Source organism: Lycium barbarum, chromosome 11, assembly GCF_019175385.1.
Source record: "Lycium barbarum isolate Lr01 chromosome 11, ASM1917538v2, whole genome shotgun sequence".
In the NCBI taxonomy this organism is placed as follows: Eukaryota; Viridiplantae; Streptophyta; class Magnoliopsida; order Solanales; family Solanaceae; genus Lycium; species Lycium barbarum.
The window spans coordinates 116690770-116707551 of NC_083347.1; the positions used below are offsets into that span (position 1 = coordinate 116690770).

Sequence of the window (16782 nt, forward strand, 5' to 3'; positions counted from 1 at the left end):
TGAATTTACTATAATTACAATTTCAAGTAAATAAGCATTGTATACTAATTTAATTAAGGTATAAAATAATTAAAATCAGAACAAAGCATTAAATCCAATCGATTCTATTTTGCTGATTAATTTTATCATGCGTAATGTTCAATCTGAGTTGTATGTCATCTGTTTCTTAATAATCAGGTCGTAGAAGATGATCTTTTTCAAATATTAACAATCTAAACTCAATAAAATCGTTAAATTGAGTTGAATTAAGATTTGTACCTTTTACTGATGTTGTAGCAGCAAAATCAATGGAGAAATCTGGCTTGAAACAACGATTTGAATAATTGAGAAATCTGGCTTGAGAACGAAGTTGGGTTGGGTTAACGCTAGAAAGATTTGAGAATAACGATTTTTGTTGTGTTTTATATGTAACGGTTAGGGATAGTAATGTCTTTTTACTATGTTAGTTTTGCTCAGAAGAGCAATAATTAAAGACCACCATTTTGAGGGGCGAAATATAAAGACCAGCCAAAAAGAGGGGCATCCGCGCCAATTGTCCTTCACATTTCTTCAACCAATTTGGCCCAAATTAGTGGGTACGTCCATCCTTGCCCCGAATCACAACCAGAATCCAAATTTGGACATTGTTCTCCATTCTCTCTCTCACACAGTTGCGCTATAGCCATCACCTCTTTACAAAAAATATTTGCTTCATTCTTAATCTTCACCATATCTTAACTTCCCCTTTACTTTCCCTTCAACCAATTCCCTCCCACAAAAAAAAAAAAAAAAAAAAAAAAAAAAAAACAGATTGAATATTTTTTCCTCTTCAAGAAGATCCAAAAAATATCCACCATTTCTTGAAATTCCACTCAAAGTTTCAATTTTTCAGATTACACACCTTAATGTGTGTCATTTAAAATCAAGAAATCAAAACCCCATCATGTTTAGTGCTGTCCAAATAAAGAAAAATTTCAAGAAGATCCAAAAATCAACCATTTCTTGAAATTCCACTTTAAAGTTTTAATTTTTCAGATTCCACACCTTAAAGGGTGTCATTTAAAATCAAGAAATCAGTAAAAAAAAATCCATCATTTCTTGAAATTCCACTTTAAAGTTGCAATTTTTAAGATTTAACACTTTAATAATGGGTGTCATTTAAGATCAAGAAATCATGTTTGGTGCTGTCCAGTTAGGACTATTTGCAGCAGGTGTTGTACTTTTTGTTCCAATGGGTATGGCAGGTTGGCATTTAAGTCGTAACAAAATGTTGTTTTTTAGTTGTGCACTTTTTATCACTCTTTTTGTTGGTGTTCATTTAGTTCCATATTTCCCTTCAGTTACTTCTTTCATTTCAACACCATCAAGTTCATTACCTCCATCATCATTTATCGTAAATCGCGATTATTGCTTTAATTTACTTCATCAAGTAGCATTTGATTATCAAGAATTGGGTAATAATAATGGTAATGGTAGTGATAGTATAATAGATTCTTGGAAGTGGATCGATTCTGGAAATGTTGTAGGTTGTGATTTTCAAAAGTTGAGTAAGAACGATGCGTCGGATTTGTTAAACGGATCGTGGGTTGTTGTTGCTGGTGATTCACAAGCAAGGTTAGTGGTAGTTTCACTTTTGGAGTTGATATTAGGGGAAAATAAGATGGAAAGTATAAGGGGGGATTTATTTTTGAGACATAGTGATTATAACATATTTGTTGATGAGATTGGGATGAAGTTGGACTTTATTTGGGCGCCATACGTGAGTAATTTGACCGATTTGGTTCACGAGTTTCAAGGAAAAACACGTTATCCGGATGTATTTGTGATGGGAGCAGGGCTATGGGATATGTTACATGTAAATAAAGCGTCGGATTATGGTGCTTCCTTGAGGTCTTTGAAGGATTCAGTAGTGTTGTTATTACCAGTTGCTTCAACTAATGATGATTCGAATGTGGTTGTTCCGATTCGGTCGCCCAACTTGTTCTGGTTGGGGATGCCTAAGTTGATAAGCTCAATGTTGAATACGGATGAGAAGAGGGAAAAGATGAGTGATGTAACGTGGCAAGCGTTTAATGATGAGCTTTATAAAAAGAAGCTGGTTCAACAATCTGGTGGACCGATGTTTTTGCTAGACATACATTCGTTGAGTAATAACTGCGGAGCTCGTTGCACGTCTGATGGAATGCATTATAATTCGGTTGTCTACGAAGCTATTGTACATATCATGTTAAACGGGTTGCTTATCGAATCTAACCAGAAGTTATGATGGAGTAGTTATGGTTTTCTGTTGGCAAGTAAGGACTTTACCGAGGTTGAGAATGGACCGACTATTACTTTTACCTATTTCTCTAGGTAATCTATTATTGACAACTTCGTCCCGACACAAGAGAAAGAAGCTGAAACACCCTTCCGCAATGGGGAAGGGCAGCGGAATTTCTTTGGTGATTGCTAGAGCTCATACTTCAATATCGTCGGCGAATATTTTTTTTCCAGGTTTTTCTTTGGCAACTGATATTTCAATAGCAAGAATTCTTTGATGGTAGTTCATATTCTTTTCCACTTGTTCAATTGTATGATTACTGATATACTTACACGAATTGTATTCTAGAGCAGGAGAAAACCCCTCATATCTCATCTCATATCTGATTTTGATATGATCATGTATGTAGAATAAATCAATGTTTCTGAAATATGTACAATATTTTGAATTCCAATTATATGATTGCACCTTTATACTGTCTTTTTACTTGCTTTGTGTCAAGTTACCTAATCCCTCTTGAAACTAGTTAGATTTGATATGATAATAGACTGTCTTTTTCTGCTTCTCCAGTATATTAAAAAAAATTGTTGGATTAAATGCTTCAAACACTTGCTGTTTTGGTCCAACGTGATTGTTGATTTTGTTGTCAAGAAGATCTCGTATTCTACTAGAAATATGAGCTGAAATTTAGGTGCTACATTTATTTTATGCTTTGCGTAGTTTAGCAACATGTGTCGGGGTGTGTGGGTTGGGTGGGGGTGGGGATGGGGGGGAGATACCACAATTAGCTAGTCTACTTGCGGAGTCAATGTACCTTGGACTTCTTTCATTGCATCCATTGCAATTAAAGGGAGATAAGTTGCAAAAAATACTTTAACTGCATTTTTGTGATTTTTGGAGTCAAAGCCAGTTTTGTAGTGATTCTTTTGGTAGTTGCAAGGTCTAAGTAACTTGGGTTTGATAGAGATATCACAATTAGCTTGTCAAATTGTGGAACTACCCTATGTTGCTCAAACTCTCCCAAAAATTCACTACTTTTCGGGGATCCGACCCGCACACAAGGGCATCTTTGAAGAGCCTGGGCAACATAGATTGTCCCTTGGACTCCTCACATATCATACCTTTCAATTATTAGACAGATGAGCTGCAAAAATGATACTTAACTCTAGTTTCTCAATTTTTTTTGTTGTTGCAAGGTCTAACTTGAGTTCATATGGGTCTTTTGTATGTTTGGTGCTCGTACTTTGGAGTTCGTAGTCTTGCATTAGAATTTAGAACTCGTGCTGTATTGAGAAGGCTCTGTAGTCATATTAGTCCATTGAAGAACTCCGAAACTTCCAACGAAAAAGGGAAGTTGCAAACACATCTTTCAATGGCATAAAGCAGGCCAATATACAATAGCGTTGGGCAGAATAAGAAATTAGTTTATGCCATGATGATCTACATGGAAGAACAATTTCCTTGATGAATTCTTCTTGAGAATGAAGAACATTTACCTTTTCCACTCCTTGTATATGGAGAATGAATCATAATTTGTTATGTGATAACCGCGATGTCCAGGTCAGCTCACGGGGTGCCTGCTACCTTCCGCCAGCACAGGTACCGAGTAACTCTATCCATCCAGGCTTGGACAAATTGGTGTTGACCTTTATGGTTAAACAAGGATCTGAGATGCAATAGTTCAGTCTGCTACGGATCCCGAATTTCCGAGTTTGCTATCTCCAGTATGTGAACTTAGCCTATCCAACGCTTTATGATAGGAACCTAATTTTTCCAATTCAGCGGTTTGATCTATAACTTCCTCATGATTGCTTATTCATCATAGCCGCATCGCCTTATATTCTTCCTCCATGGTGCAAGAGTAGGAAACATTGCAAGAGTAGGAATACTTATAAATGTTTCCTGCTCTATTAGGATATAGAGTTTCTATTATATTGCTCTGGTTTTTTTTTTTATATAGAGTTTCTATTATATTGCTCTGGTTTTTTTTTTTGGCAATATCAATGGGGTACTAACTCAGAATCTCCTAATTTAGTCCCTTTAGTCCAATCAATATTTCATCTTACCCTTTGGAATCACCTGAAAAAGATGCTTCAAATATTGCTGTAGTTCTCTTAGTTAGTTACCTTTTGCTATCCATCAGTAGGTGTTGTAAGTCAACCTAATAGATATTGTTTTCGCTATTATCTTTGTACTCTGAACATTTAAAACTTGATCAAAATATTCTCTGCTGAACATTTACTAGCTGACTATAAATCGTATGTATTAGCGACAATCCATCTCAACAAATTGCAGTATTTTTCTTATGTTAGGTGCTCTCCAACACCAGCAGTTGGGCCACTTCAGCTAGGAAGGTAGAATTTGTATCTAGGGTGAGTTCTGTAGGTTCAATTAAATCCATTACTTTTGGCTCGCATTATGTTACCATAAGCAAAATAAATACTGTACTGAAACCCGTAAGGGTGGCTCGGTTGGTTGAGCATGGGGCTTTCATAATGGAGGTCTCCGGTTCTAAACCCCCTGCCTAGATCAGCCAGGGATTTGTTTACCCCGTGCGCACCCCAAGGGTAGCTGTAGGTTCCCTTGTCATAAAAAAAAGAAGGAAAGAAATATTGTATAGAAATACACACGTATATTAATGGTCACAATCACACTGAACCCTCTGATTCCAAAATCCTGAATTCGCCTACGTCGAAAGGCATGGATTTCACTTCTACCCAAATTTTGCAGTGTCCGAGAACAGCACTAGCTTGGACTAGAACAGTTTCATTTCAGATATTTATATTGAACAGCACATGCTATGCATGTCAAGTTGAAGAAACTTGATGTTGGAAGCATAAGAGAAGCCTTTCATAATATGATATTTTCTTGAGAGTGTTGCAAAATGGTATTTTTTTTTTCTTCAAATAGAAAATATGTTGTTTTAACAGTGCAAATTTAGGTGAATTTTTTCTAGTATCACTTTGCTTTTTCCTAAAGTCGACTTCCTTTATTGAACGGATCTCTTTATATTTGACAATAAAAGTGATGCTCCAATTTGAATTGTTTGAAATGAGCTGTCAGAACAGAAGAGCTAACAAAAACTTGAATCTTCAATTAAATTACGGAAATTATACATATATTTAGTACTTACTTCGTTTAAATTTATGTGGTAATATTTGATGTGGCAATATTTGATCGTGCACATAGTTTAAGAACGAAAGAAAGATTGCCCTAAACCATGTGGAAAAAGAGAGAGAACAGAAGAAAATGCGACGTCATCCGAGGTAGTTTCACATAGCAATCAAATTCTTAATAATCACGTGAAAAAGTAAGATGTCAGCTTAGCAGTTTATCAGCACCACACATTTTTTTCAGTCAGTAATTATAAGGAAATGTTAATTCAATAAACTCTAATCAAGCTAAAAATTGAACTCTCATATGACATTTAATTTAGGCAAAAGTCATAAATAGCCCCCTAAATTTTATCATATTTTCCTCTGGGCTACCTAAATCGAGGGTTGTATCTATTGGGTATCTAAATCAATCTAAATTTGATCCTATTGGGTACCTTTTGCCTATGTGGTGCAGCAATTGAGTTCACTTTTTATTGGGCGCGTGAACAGCCCTTTCACCCTTATTTTTTTTTTGGTTAAAATTTTACATCTTTTAAATAAAATTTAATAGATAAATAAATAAAAAACTAACCCACCTCCCCCCCCCCCCAGCCGCCTGCCTGACCCCTGACCCCATACGTTCCTTTTTTTCTCTTCTTCTTCACTGTAGTTCTCCTCTTCTTCTTCTTCCTTTTTTTTTATCCACTGTACGTTCTCTTCCTTTCTTCTTCTTCTTCCCTTTTTTTTTCTCTTCTTCTTCTTCTTCTTCTTCTTCTTCTTCTTCATTATAACACTTCATTTCTTTTAATTATTTATATAAAATTAATTTTGAATTGGATGTTATTTTTTACCATCATTTTTTTTGTCCTTTTTAGATCTGAAAAGTAGCAGTACCATCTTGTTCATCGGAAAAAATGGGGATTCACCATTATTATGACTCGTTCACTGGAAAAAATGGGGATTCACCGTTACTATGACTCTTTTTTTTATCTCACCTTTCATTAAAAGTTGGTGGGTCTTGTAAAGACATTGATAGACCTAAATAAGAGAAGAAAAGAGGAATAAATTATTGGTGGGGTGGGGGGACGACGGTTGGGGGTGGTGGTGCGGCGGCCGGTTTCTTTTGCAGTTGGAGGGGGGGGGGGGGGGGCGGCGGCGAAGGAGATGAAAATTTTAGGGGGTGTATAATTTATTTTTTAATTATTATGATGGACCCCACCGCCACGTGTCACGTTTTCATTGGACAAAGTTGCCACGTCGTGGAGAGTGTAATACACTCTCTTAATTTTGCTGATTATTGTGAAAAAGGTACCCAATAGGATCAAATTTAGACTGGTTTAGGTACCCAATAGGTACAATCCTCGGTTTAGGGAACCCAGAGGAAAATGTGGCAAAGTTTAGGGGGCTATCTATGACTTTTGCCTTTAATTTAACTTATATAGAAGCATAGAGTTTGGAGGTGTTATCGTCGTCCACCTCCAACTCATGTAAAAAAAAAAAAAAGTGGACCCCATATTAAAAAATAAGCAATATTCATGTAATTTTCAAAGTATACTCATTAAGTCAATAATGGTGGATTCATTGTCATATGCGTATCAACCCATTAGTGGGAGCAAATGAAATCATTACCATATTATTGATTTTCTTCAAAAGGTTAAGTAGTCAAACCATACAATTTCCTTTCTTTTCTTATATTAGCCTGAGATCTAATCTAGTTATTTAACTGTCATATTTGCTATTCTGCCATGTCATTTATTTGTTATGTTTACTAAAATAAATATACTTAAAATATTTATATTTTAAAATAAGATAGAATTTAATTACTTTTTCATTTTTATTCTTACTCTAATAAATGTGAATAGAGACTGATGTCGTAAAAGAAAAAAAAATATTAAATGGAGATCAAATAATAAACAAGGTAAATTAGTTAAATTATAATTCTAATTGACTTTCCTTAAAAAATGTGCAAAAGACAACACGATAAGTAAAATGAGCTAAACTAAGAATATTCACCAAAAATTAAAAAATAGTAGTTCTTATTTCTATTTTATTTCGTTTTAAACATGTAAAATTAATTTAATAATTTGAACTAATGTAAATTTGTTTTAATTTTAGAATTATCCAAATCAAAATTTGATAAAAAATAATAAGTTTTTTTTTTGGCCAAATAGAAAATTTTATTCAACCAAGTATAGCATTATGTACAATCAGCTCATTTGGACTCTAGAGCTAAATCTCAAACATAAATCTCTCACTCAATATATTTTGTACTCTACCTCACTGCACAAGCCATCAGTAGCTCCATATGTGAGCTTCTTCATCTAGCAGCAGGGTGGGAGGTAGCTAACATGGGAAAAAATTTAAACTATCTAATACTTTGGACCATTTAGGCTTGCATCTCCCTACAATATGTAGTTGCAGGGCTATCTCTTTGAGGATTTTGTGCTTGGTTTGCTGCTTCTGTTGAAATCTTCTATAGTTCCTCTCGGTCCAGATGTGGTATACAGTAGCAGCAAACAAAGTTCCTAGTACCAGGGTCTTTGGTTTACTGGGTCGGATGGTTGCCACAAGCCATTGCACTTCTCTAGACCATGATCCAACCTGTCTAGCTATGCCTATCCATGTGAGGAGAGACTGCCAGATGTATTTGGAATATTGGCATTCAAAGAACAGATGATCATGCGTTTCCTCAGCATTAGTGGAGAATAACACACAATCAGGGTCAGTATGAATCCCCCACTTCCTGATCCTATCTACTGTAGACAGTCTCTTGTGCATAGTTAACCATAGAATAAATTGATGCCTAGGTATCATGCCTGGAATTTCTTCCAAGATACTTTAGGGAACTGAGGTGTGAGTGATCTGTATATAGTCTGGATACTAAACTTTCATGCTGATACAACATTGTCTAAGTGTCCCAACCAATCTACCCCATCAGCCCACCACTTCCTTGCGACAAATATTTTTCTAACCACCCAGCTAGCCTGCTTGGGGGTTGGAGTTTGCCCCAAATCATCACCTTTCACATAATAAGCATGAATCCATAGCACTCACAGTCTATTTTTTTTCTTTGCAACAGCCCATAGCAATTTGCAGATAACAACTTTATTCCACAAAAAGAAATTCAGGATATTCAACCCACCAGTGGACTTGGGCTAACACATAGTGTCCCATGAGACCAGTGCTTTTCTAGAGTAATCATTCCTACCAGTCCACAAGAAGTTTCTGCACACACTAGTTATTAGGGAGAGGATCTTTTTGGGTAGTAGAAACACTTGGGCCCAGTAGGTTTGCATTTCAAACAACACACTCTTGATAAGTTGTACTCTACCCCCATAGGATAGGAACTTTGAGGTCCAGCATTTTACTCTGGCTATGATCTTTTCCACTAGAGGTAGACACTGGCTTATTGTCAATTTTCTAGATGACAGAGGAACACCCAAGTATTTAAATGGCAGGCTCCCTAGTGTGAAGTAGAAGTCATCCAGCATCTGGTCCCTAAGAACATCAGTGATCCCAGCCACATACAATGAACTCTTTTCCATGTTTGCTTTGAGCCCAGACACCTCTGAGAAGTGGTAAAACCTTTGTAGTATTGAGTGCAGGGACCCCATATCAGCTCGACACACCATAAGTAGGTCATCTGCAAAGCAGATGTGCACCAAATTCAACCTTGCACACCTGGGGTGGTATTTAAAATCAGGGGTATGTCTAAGTTGCTTCAAGGATCTATGCAAGTACTCCATAGCCAAAACAAAGAGGTAAGGGGACATGGGGTGCCCTTGCCTTAACCCTCTCTTGGCAGGGAAACTTGGGGTTAGTCCACCATTAATCAACAAAGAGTACTGCACAGTACTAACACATGTCATAATCAGTTGGACCAGCTTGTGAGGGAACCCATATTCTACCAGCACCATCTCAAGGAAGGCCCATTCAACAGAGTCATAGGCTTTTCTTATGTCTACTTTAACGGTGCATCTAGGAGAAACATGTTTTTGAGAATAGGACTTTATTAGTTCATGTGCAATGATCACATTGTCTAAAATATTCCCCCCTTCTATGAACGCAGACTGGGATTGCCCCACTAACTTATCCACCACTGTCTTTAATCTTGTCGTAAGCACTTTTGAGATAAGTTTGTATAGGGTGGTGCAGCAGGCAATAGGCCTGTAGTCCTTGACATAATTGGGATTTTCCACCTTAGGCACAAGTGTAACTGTGGTGCTATTGATTTCTTTGAGCATCTTCCCATTCTTAAAGAACTGAATGACAACTTCTGTTATGTCCTGTCCTATTAGGGGCCAAAACTATCTGAAGAATTCTATCGGATAACCATCAGACCCCGGCGCCTTATCATTTGGCATTGACCTTAAGGCCATGTACACCTCCTCTGTTGTTACTGGAAGCAGGAGCTGCTGTTGTTGTGCTAGTGTTAGACAAGGACCACTCTGGCTATATTAATATCAATGCAGGGCAGTTCAGGATTTGTATCACCCATCAACTTTTGAAAAAAAACCCACAAATTCCTGCTGGATTGCTATTGGATCAGTCAACTTTACATGGTGTTCATTATATATACTGGAAATCCTATTCCTGGCTTGCCCTGCCTTTAAGTGAGCATGGAAGAATTTGGAATTAGAGTCTCCAGCTGCTATCCATGTAGCTCTAGATTTTTGTCTCAGTACCCTCTCATGTATAGCATCCCATTTGTGTAGTTGATCAATGGTGGTCCTCTCATCATGGACTAGTTGAGTGCTGAAAGGGTCAAGTCTGAGTCCTGTTTGAACATCTGACAGTTTTGTGTGCAGCCCTTCCAGCCTACCCTCTAGACTAGAGTGAACCTTTGATACGGTCCTAGTGCCCTTCTCAATATTCTGCAGTTTTTTACAATTCTAAACATTAAACACCCAGTGATCCTTTGGCCCCAACACTCTTCTACTACCTGATTATAAAACTCCTGCTCCAACAGGACATTGAGCAACCTGTAAGGTCGTTTTATGTGTTGGAAGCTAGTAACATTATTTAGCACAATAGGAGAGTAATCAGAGCACCCTAGATTCATATAATCTGCCTCAATGTTGCTGTAATTCTGGAACCACCCATAATTTCCAAATACCTAGTCTATGTGGCTATAGATTCTGTCACCCACATCTCTCTTATTGCACCAAGAGTACTGAAAACCTCTTCTAGTGACTTGTCCCAAGCCTAGATCATTAACACATTCTTGAAAGTCCTCAGTTTCAGTTATATGTACAGGGTTCCCATGTAATCTATCATCGACAGATAGCAAAGCATTGAAATCTCCAAGGATTAACCAAGGACCTGTCAAGGATGAGTGTATTGTCCTCAACTGATCCCACATTTCCTTCCTCTCACCTACTGTGTTGAACCCATAAACGAAAGTGATGTTGCTGGCAAAGGATGTGTCCTTGTCCTCCACATAGCAGTGTATTACCTAGCTAGTGGTGTGCAAGATAGTAAGATCCAGATGTGCAGGCTTCCATCCATCCCATATCCTACCATTAGTGGCATAGTTGTAATTGAACCCAAGCTGTTAGTTTACTCCCAGAGTTTGAGTGACTTTGGCAGCCTTATTCTCTTTCACTCTAGTCTCTAAAACAGCCATCAGAGACACTTTATTCTTTAGCATAAATGCTTTCAGCTCTTTTTGTTTAAAGGGCAGATTAAGCCCTCTGATGTTCCAAGAGCTTATGATCATGTCCTTTCCTTGGGCCTGGGTCATGCTCACCCCTTCCTACAATGTTATTCCCCTAGGGAATTCCTTTATGTACCTTCTTTCCTCTACCCTCTTGAACTTTCATCAAGTTGCCTTCCATTGCTGGTATTATGGCATGAGCTTTTCGACCAACACCTTGTGCCTGACTAACTCTTTTGCCCCTGTCCACAAGTGGAAGTTCAGTCTCAGGGGTTGGGAGATTGTTAGTCTGGGTCTGTGTAGGTGGAATGGAGGTTGCATCCACTGGGGTAATTAGTAGTTGGCCACTTGCTGCTGGAATTTGCTCCTGTACTTCAGGTATACTAGCATCTCCCTCTTTAGTATTGCCTTCACCAGGTTTTGCTAGCCATTGAGGTACTGCCTTCTTTCTATTCCTTTTCTTGCGTTTGGAGGGAGCTTTTTCTTCTTGCTTGGTTTCCTGCTCACAATTACCAGTTAAGTGCCCAAACTGATTGCAAGTGTGACAAAAGCATGAAGTCCATTCATACTCAGTGTCCTGCTCCTTGACCCTACCATCTGCTGTCTCAATCATCATCACTTCAGGTAGAGGTTGAGTAATATCTATTTCAATGAGCATCCTTGCATAGGACAGTCGTTCCTCCTTTGCAGTCAGCTTGTCTGTGCAGATAGGTTTACCTAGATAGCTAGCAATTCTACCCAGGTTCTCCTTTGTCCAGTATTGCAAAGGTAGCCCAGGGAAGAGAACCCAAAGTGGAAGGATACGCATCGACTCTGTGTGTAACTGAAAATCTGGTTTCCACATCTGCAGGATCATGGGTCTATTGTTAAAAGTATACGGTCCATTCTCGAGGATAAGCTCTTTATCTTCTTCTGTGTCAAACTTGAAGATGAAGTACCCATCATCGTGCAAAAATACTTTAGGAGTAGCTACCGCACGCCAAACCTCATACACAAACTTAAGCATCTCCTTAAAAGCAGGTGTTCCTCCTAGCACATAACCTATCAAAGCCGTATTCCATTTCTCGCATTGTTCCTTAATTTTCACAGGGTTAAGTCGCACCACTTTCAATCCATCCTTAACAACTGGTGGATAGTAGTTTTGCTTCATACCTTGTTTGTTTGCTCGATTATTCTGAACGATTTCAGCTTGGGTTGGTACTGGGGCTGCTCTCGTTACATCAAACTCCAATCGCCGTGCCGCTACGTGACTATCATCTGGTGGAGGTTGTAATTCCTCCAATCCAGCTGTATCAGTAGTCATATGTGAGAGGGTTTTCGTCGATTTCGGATCTGCCGTGGTCGTGTTGGTACCAGATGTGCTCGTGCTCAGGAGCCAGCTAGCTAGCTGTAGTTGCCCTAGGGTTTGAGCTACGCCTGATTCCGGTGTGACTATGCGGTCCGTGTTGCGATCTGTATTTTTTCGGCGAGTCATGGTGGTTCAGTGCACATTAGCAAGTCCTAGCTTAACTTGCGCTGAGAGCCCTCCGTGTATATCATCTTAGGAGAAAAGACAGCCTTTCTATTTAAACTGTATCTTCAATAAGTATTGTTTAGGTCCAATCTACATACATTAACAATATAATATTTTACACCTTTAAATTAATCAAATTAAAATTCAAGTTATCAACTGATGCTTAAATATTGTTATTGTTTTGTCTCAAAGAGAGGAAAATATTTTCCTTTTAAACAAGTCTTCTCTTTTAAAAAGTATTAATAAATTTTAGTAAACTTTGTATTCGTAGCAAACACTAATATAATAAAGTTTTGGATACGGAGCATAAACTACAGTGTTATATTAATCGTGTTTTGAACATACAACTTATTAGTAATATAAGTAAAAAGATTCAAGCAAATTTTTATTTTAAAAAGCTGACAAAATAATGAATAAAATAATTGCAATTTCAGAAATTATATAACCAATTAACATTAATAAGAACAAATTTTGAAATAAAAGAAAAATATATGGGTCAAAAAATTAATTTGATGTGTAACTATATAACATAAACTTTAGTAGAATTTAAATTAAATTTTAAAGAAAATACATTTATGATGTGAGACTACACGATAATATTTTCACTAAATTGATATAAATGATAAAAGTACTTATTAACAATATATCATTGTAATTATGAAAGAAGAACAGAAGCAAATATTGTATCATGCTAACAACTTTTCTGCTATCTGTCGAGATAAATTACGCATTTGAATTATGCGCTGAACTTTCTAATTTTTATTTGTGAATGGTAAATAAGAAATGATTGATCTTCAGGAGAATAATGTATAATGACTCACGGTTGTTGTATAAAATACAATTCAATCTAAGAAGAAAATATATATCTTTGCAAACCTAATAAATTTATAGCATTAAGCGATAGTAAAAAGCAGATAGAATGTTAGATTCTTAGTGCTTTACAACTTAAGAAATGAATATCCTCATAATTGAAAACTAATAAGTTATGTTACTTTATTAAATTATACTACTAAAGTTTTGGTTAGGACCAGTAGAATGTAAAGATTTCAACGGAATAAAAACTTTGAGATGAAATGAAACCAAATAATTTCCTGTACATACTTCTTCGAACGAAAATGTTGTCATACTAATATTATGTTTGTCGTTAGCTCATACTAGGCCTATTCGCACGGGCATCAACATCTAGTGATATCAAGAGAAAGCGGTCAAACTTAACAACCAGTGGATTGATTTGATTATCTTGACAGTTGGCACGGTTGAAGAAATACAAAGTCTCCATTTGGGTGAGTCCCTTAGACAACAATATTGACATACAATGGAAAACCTAATGGTATCCAATAACTTCATTCTTGCAGGTCTTGTATCTTTACATTTATTTTCCAAATCTCTATTACAACAGTCCACAAAGAACAAATACTAGTTTTTTTTGTCTATGGCAAGCTTCAAACTCACAATGTGCGCTTAAGTCATTTGACATGCTCTTACGAGCAAGTTTCCAATCAAGCATTTCTTGAAATTGACTAAACTTTTTCGATCAAAAGTGTTTCACGCGGGAATCCATTGCCTATACGATTCTTGCATAGAAATAGCAAAAAGGGTATGTTGCTGCCATTTTGAAAGGATTAAAAAGCACTGAAGTAATGTGTGCTTTAACTCATTTGACATGCTCTTACGACTAAAAAAGACTTGGGGTGAAAGCGTCTCGCTAGTTGAACCAACTCATCTTGTGACTTTGCCACTCTGTTCTTTGTAAACGTATTACTCCCTCTATCTCAATTTATATGGCACACTTTGCCTTTTATTCTGTCACAAAAAAATGTCCCCTTTCTATATTTAGACACAGTTTAATTTTAAAATTTTCTTTTATTTTTTATCATTAATGAGATGATTTACAACCATACACGTATTTAAGACTTGTTTTAGACCACAAATTTTAAAAGTCTTCCTTTATTTCTTAAACATACCTAGTCAAATGATGCCACGTAAATTAGGACGGAGGGAGTATGTTCGATTTGGATCACTAACTCAGTTCAAACTCATTGCTTGCTTTGTAATTTCCTTTTACCTTTTTCCTGCCAAAAAGGGTAGCTGGTTGACTATGTAAAGAAAAATGTTTGCTTTTGATTGTGATTCACAAGTAAAAAGGGTAGCTGCCCTAGGGTGCATATTGATATTACTACATTTTTTTTTAGTTTTATTATTCCCTGTGTTCTAAATTGAATGTAAATGCTCAGTGCAATTTAACCTGTTGTATCAAAATATTTGCCTTATTTTCTACGTTGCTACCTCTGTTACGGCGTAAGCTTTTCCTTTCCCCTTTTTCTTTTTTTCCGTTTTACGTAAAATTTAATATGTAGAAGACGTTTTTTTTTTTTTTTTAAATATGGGAACCCGCAGCCGCTATCTTTCGGATCCGCACAGGATCCTGCTCCTGTGCAATAGCTCGCAAACCCAGAAGACATGTAAGATACATAAAAGTGGAACGATTAAATGTCCCCACCAACCCCCACCCCCCCCCCCCCCCCCCCCCCCCCCTCCCCCGGAGTTTTATGTAACGGATTATTGGTGTCCATTGTAACTCATTTTATCAATAAAGACTTCAAACATTTATGATTATACATCTCTTATTGAATGGTAAAGTTAATTAATTACTTCATTCAATTCCAAGGGAGTTTAAACTAGACTTAATCCGAAGCCACTTCATGTATTACTCCACCTATAAATATGACGCATAAGTCGTAACACTGCAATGTAGCCATTACACGAAACTTTATAGTAAAGCAAAATGGCAAAGTTTTACAATATTTCCATCTTTGCAGCTTTGTTTCTCTTCACATTTACAACTTCATTTGAAATTGCACTCTCCTTATCTCCTACACCAAGCCCGCAACATAAGAACCCAACATCACAACATATTTCTCACTTAACTCCTACGAATGCCTTAGAAAATCCACATTCCCCATATTCAATCCCTACGGTAGAAATAGTATATCCCCTTTCTAAAGTTAAAATTTCTCCTAAACCTTCACCAAATAAACCTCTTCCTTCACATTTGGCTCCTAAAAGCTCAACAATAACTACCCATCAGCGCCGATCAAATTGGGGTCAGTTGGCTCCTAAAAGCTCAATTAAACAAAATCTTTCTCCGAAACTAGTTGAAAAACACACATTTAACTCAATTTTGGCTCCCCATTCTCATGTGTTTTCTTCAAAGCCAATTCCTCATTCAACCACTAAGGTTACAAAAACATCTCCTCCTAAATCTAAACTTGCTCCTAGGCCTACACCAAGAAAGTATTTTCCAACACATTTGGCTCCTGGAATCCCAATAAATAAACAAAATCTTTCTCCGAAACCAATTGAAAAGCACACATCTAAATCAATCTTGGCTCCCCATTCTCATGTGCTTTCTTCAAAGCCAATTCCTCATTCAACCACTAAGGTTACAAAAACATCTCCTTCTAAATCTAAACTTGCTCCTAGGCCTACACCAAGAAAGTATGTTCCAACACATCTGGCTCCTAAAATCCCAATAAGTAAACAAAATCTTTCTCCAAAACCATCACCAAAGCCAACTAGAAACCAAGGGTCTAAGTTTTTCCTAGTAAAATCTAAAGTTGGATCTCATGTTACCACTAGGCAAGCAAAGAAGCAACATATCATTTCTCCACAGCTAGCACCAATCACTTATAAACATAAGGTGAATCCCAAACTTTCACCCCAATCAACAAGAAAGTTTTCTCTTAACACACAGTTGGCTCCCAAATCTACAGTTACAAAACCAAATAGTCTTCTCAGTCCAACAAGGCATATTATCACTAAGTCACGTTTGGCTCCGAAAGAAGCACCAAAATTGACTCATAAACTTACACCTAAACATGGGACTCATTAGAAGACGGGGAGAAGTGGAATGTCCTAATTTATTGCCATGGGATTAATGTTATCTATCTGTTAATTATGATTATTAGAAATTGTAGAAGAAGCTTATTTTTCCATATGTGGAGCATATATTTCAGCTTATTCCCTGAATGTTGCAATGAGTTTGGCATTACAAGATAAATAAAGTTCCAATTTGGGAAGTGTTGTAGACCACTTTTAACTCTATAAGCTCTGTTTATTTTTTGTCATTAAATAAAACTGAATGTTGGATTGATCTATCTTGCCCCAAACGATGCAAAGAAGCACTATATTTTCCCACAATTTATGTGAACGTTGCTGTGAGCTAGGCGTTCAAAAAGTTAGTAATAAAAATGTGATGTGTATGCAACTTTTTGTGATT

At 36.9% G+C, this 16782-nt stretch overlaps 2 protein-coding genes across 2 annotated transcripts; both read left to right on the plus strand.

Annotated features, from left to right (window-relative positions):
- Positions 1-1153: 1153 nt before the first annotated feature.
- LOC132620172 (protein ALTERED XYLOGLUCAN 9-like) lies at positions 1154-2245 on the plus strand. Its single transcript, XM_060334865.1, has one exon. It carries the CDS (start codon positions 1154-1156, stop codon positions 2243-2245), a length of 1092 nt encoding a protein of 363 aa, XP_060190848.1.
- Positions 2246-15288: 13043 nt separating this feature from the next.
- LOC132620173 (uncharacterized) lies at positions 15289-16395 on the plus strand. The gene has a single exon (XM_060334866.1). It carries the CDS (start codon positions 15289-15291, stop codon positions 16393-16395), a length of 1107 nt encoding a protein of 368 aa, XP_060190849.1.
- The last annotated feature ends 387 nt before the right edge of the window (positions 16396-16782 follow it).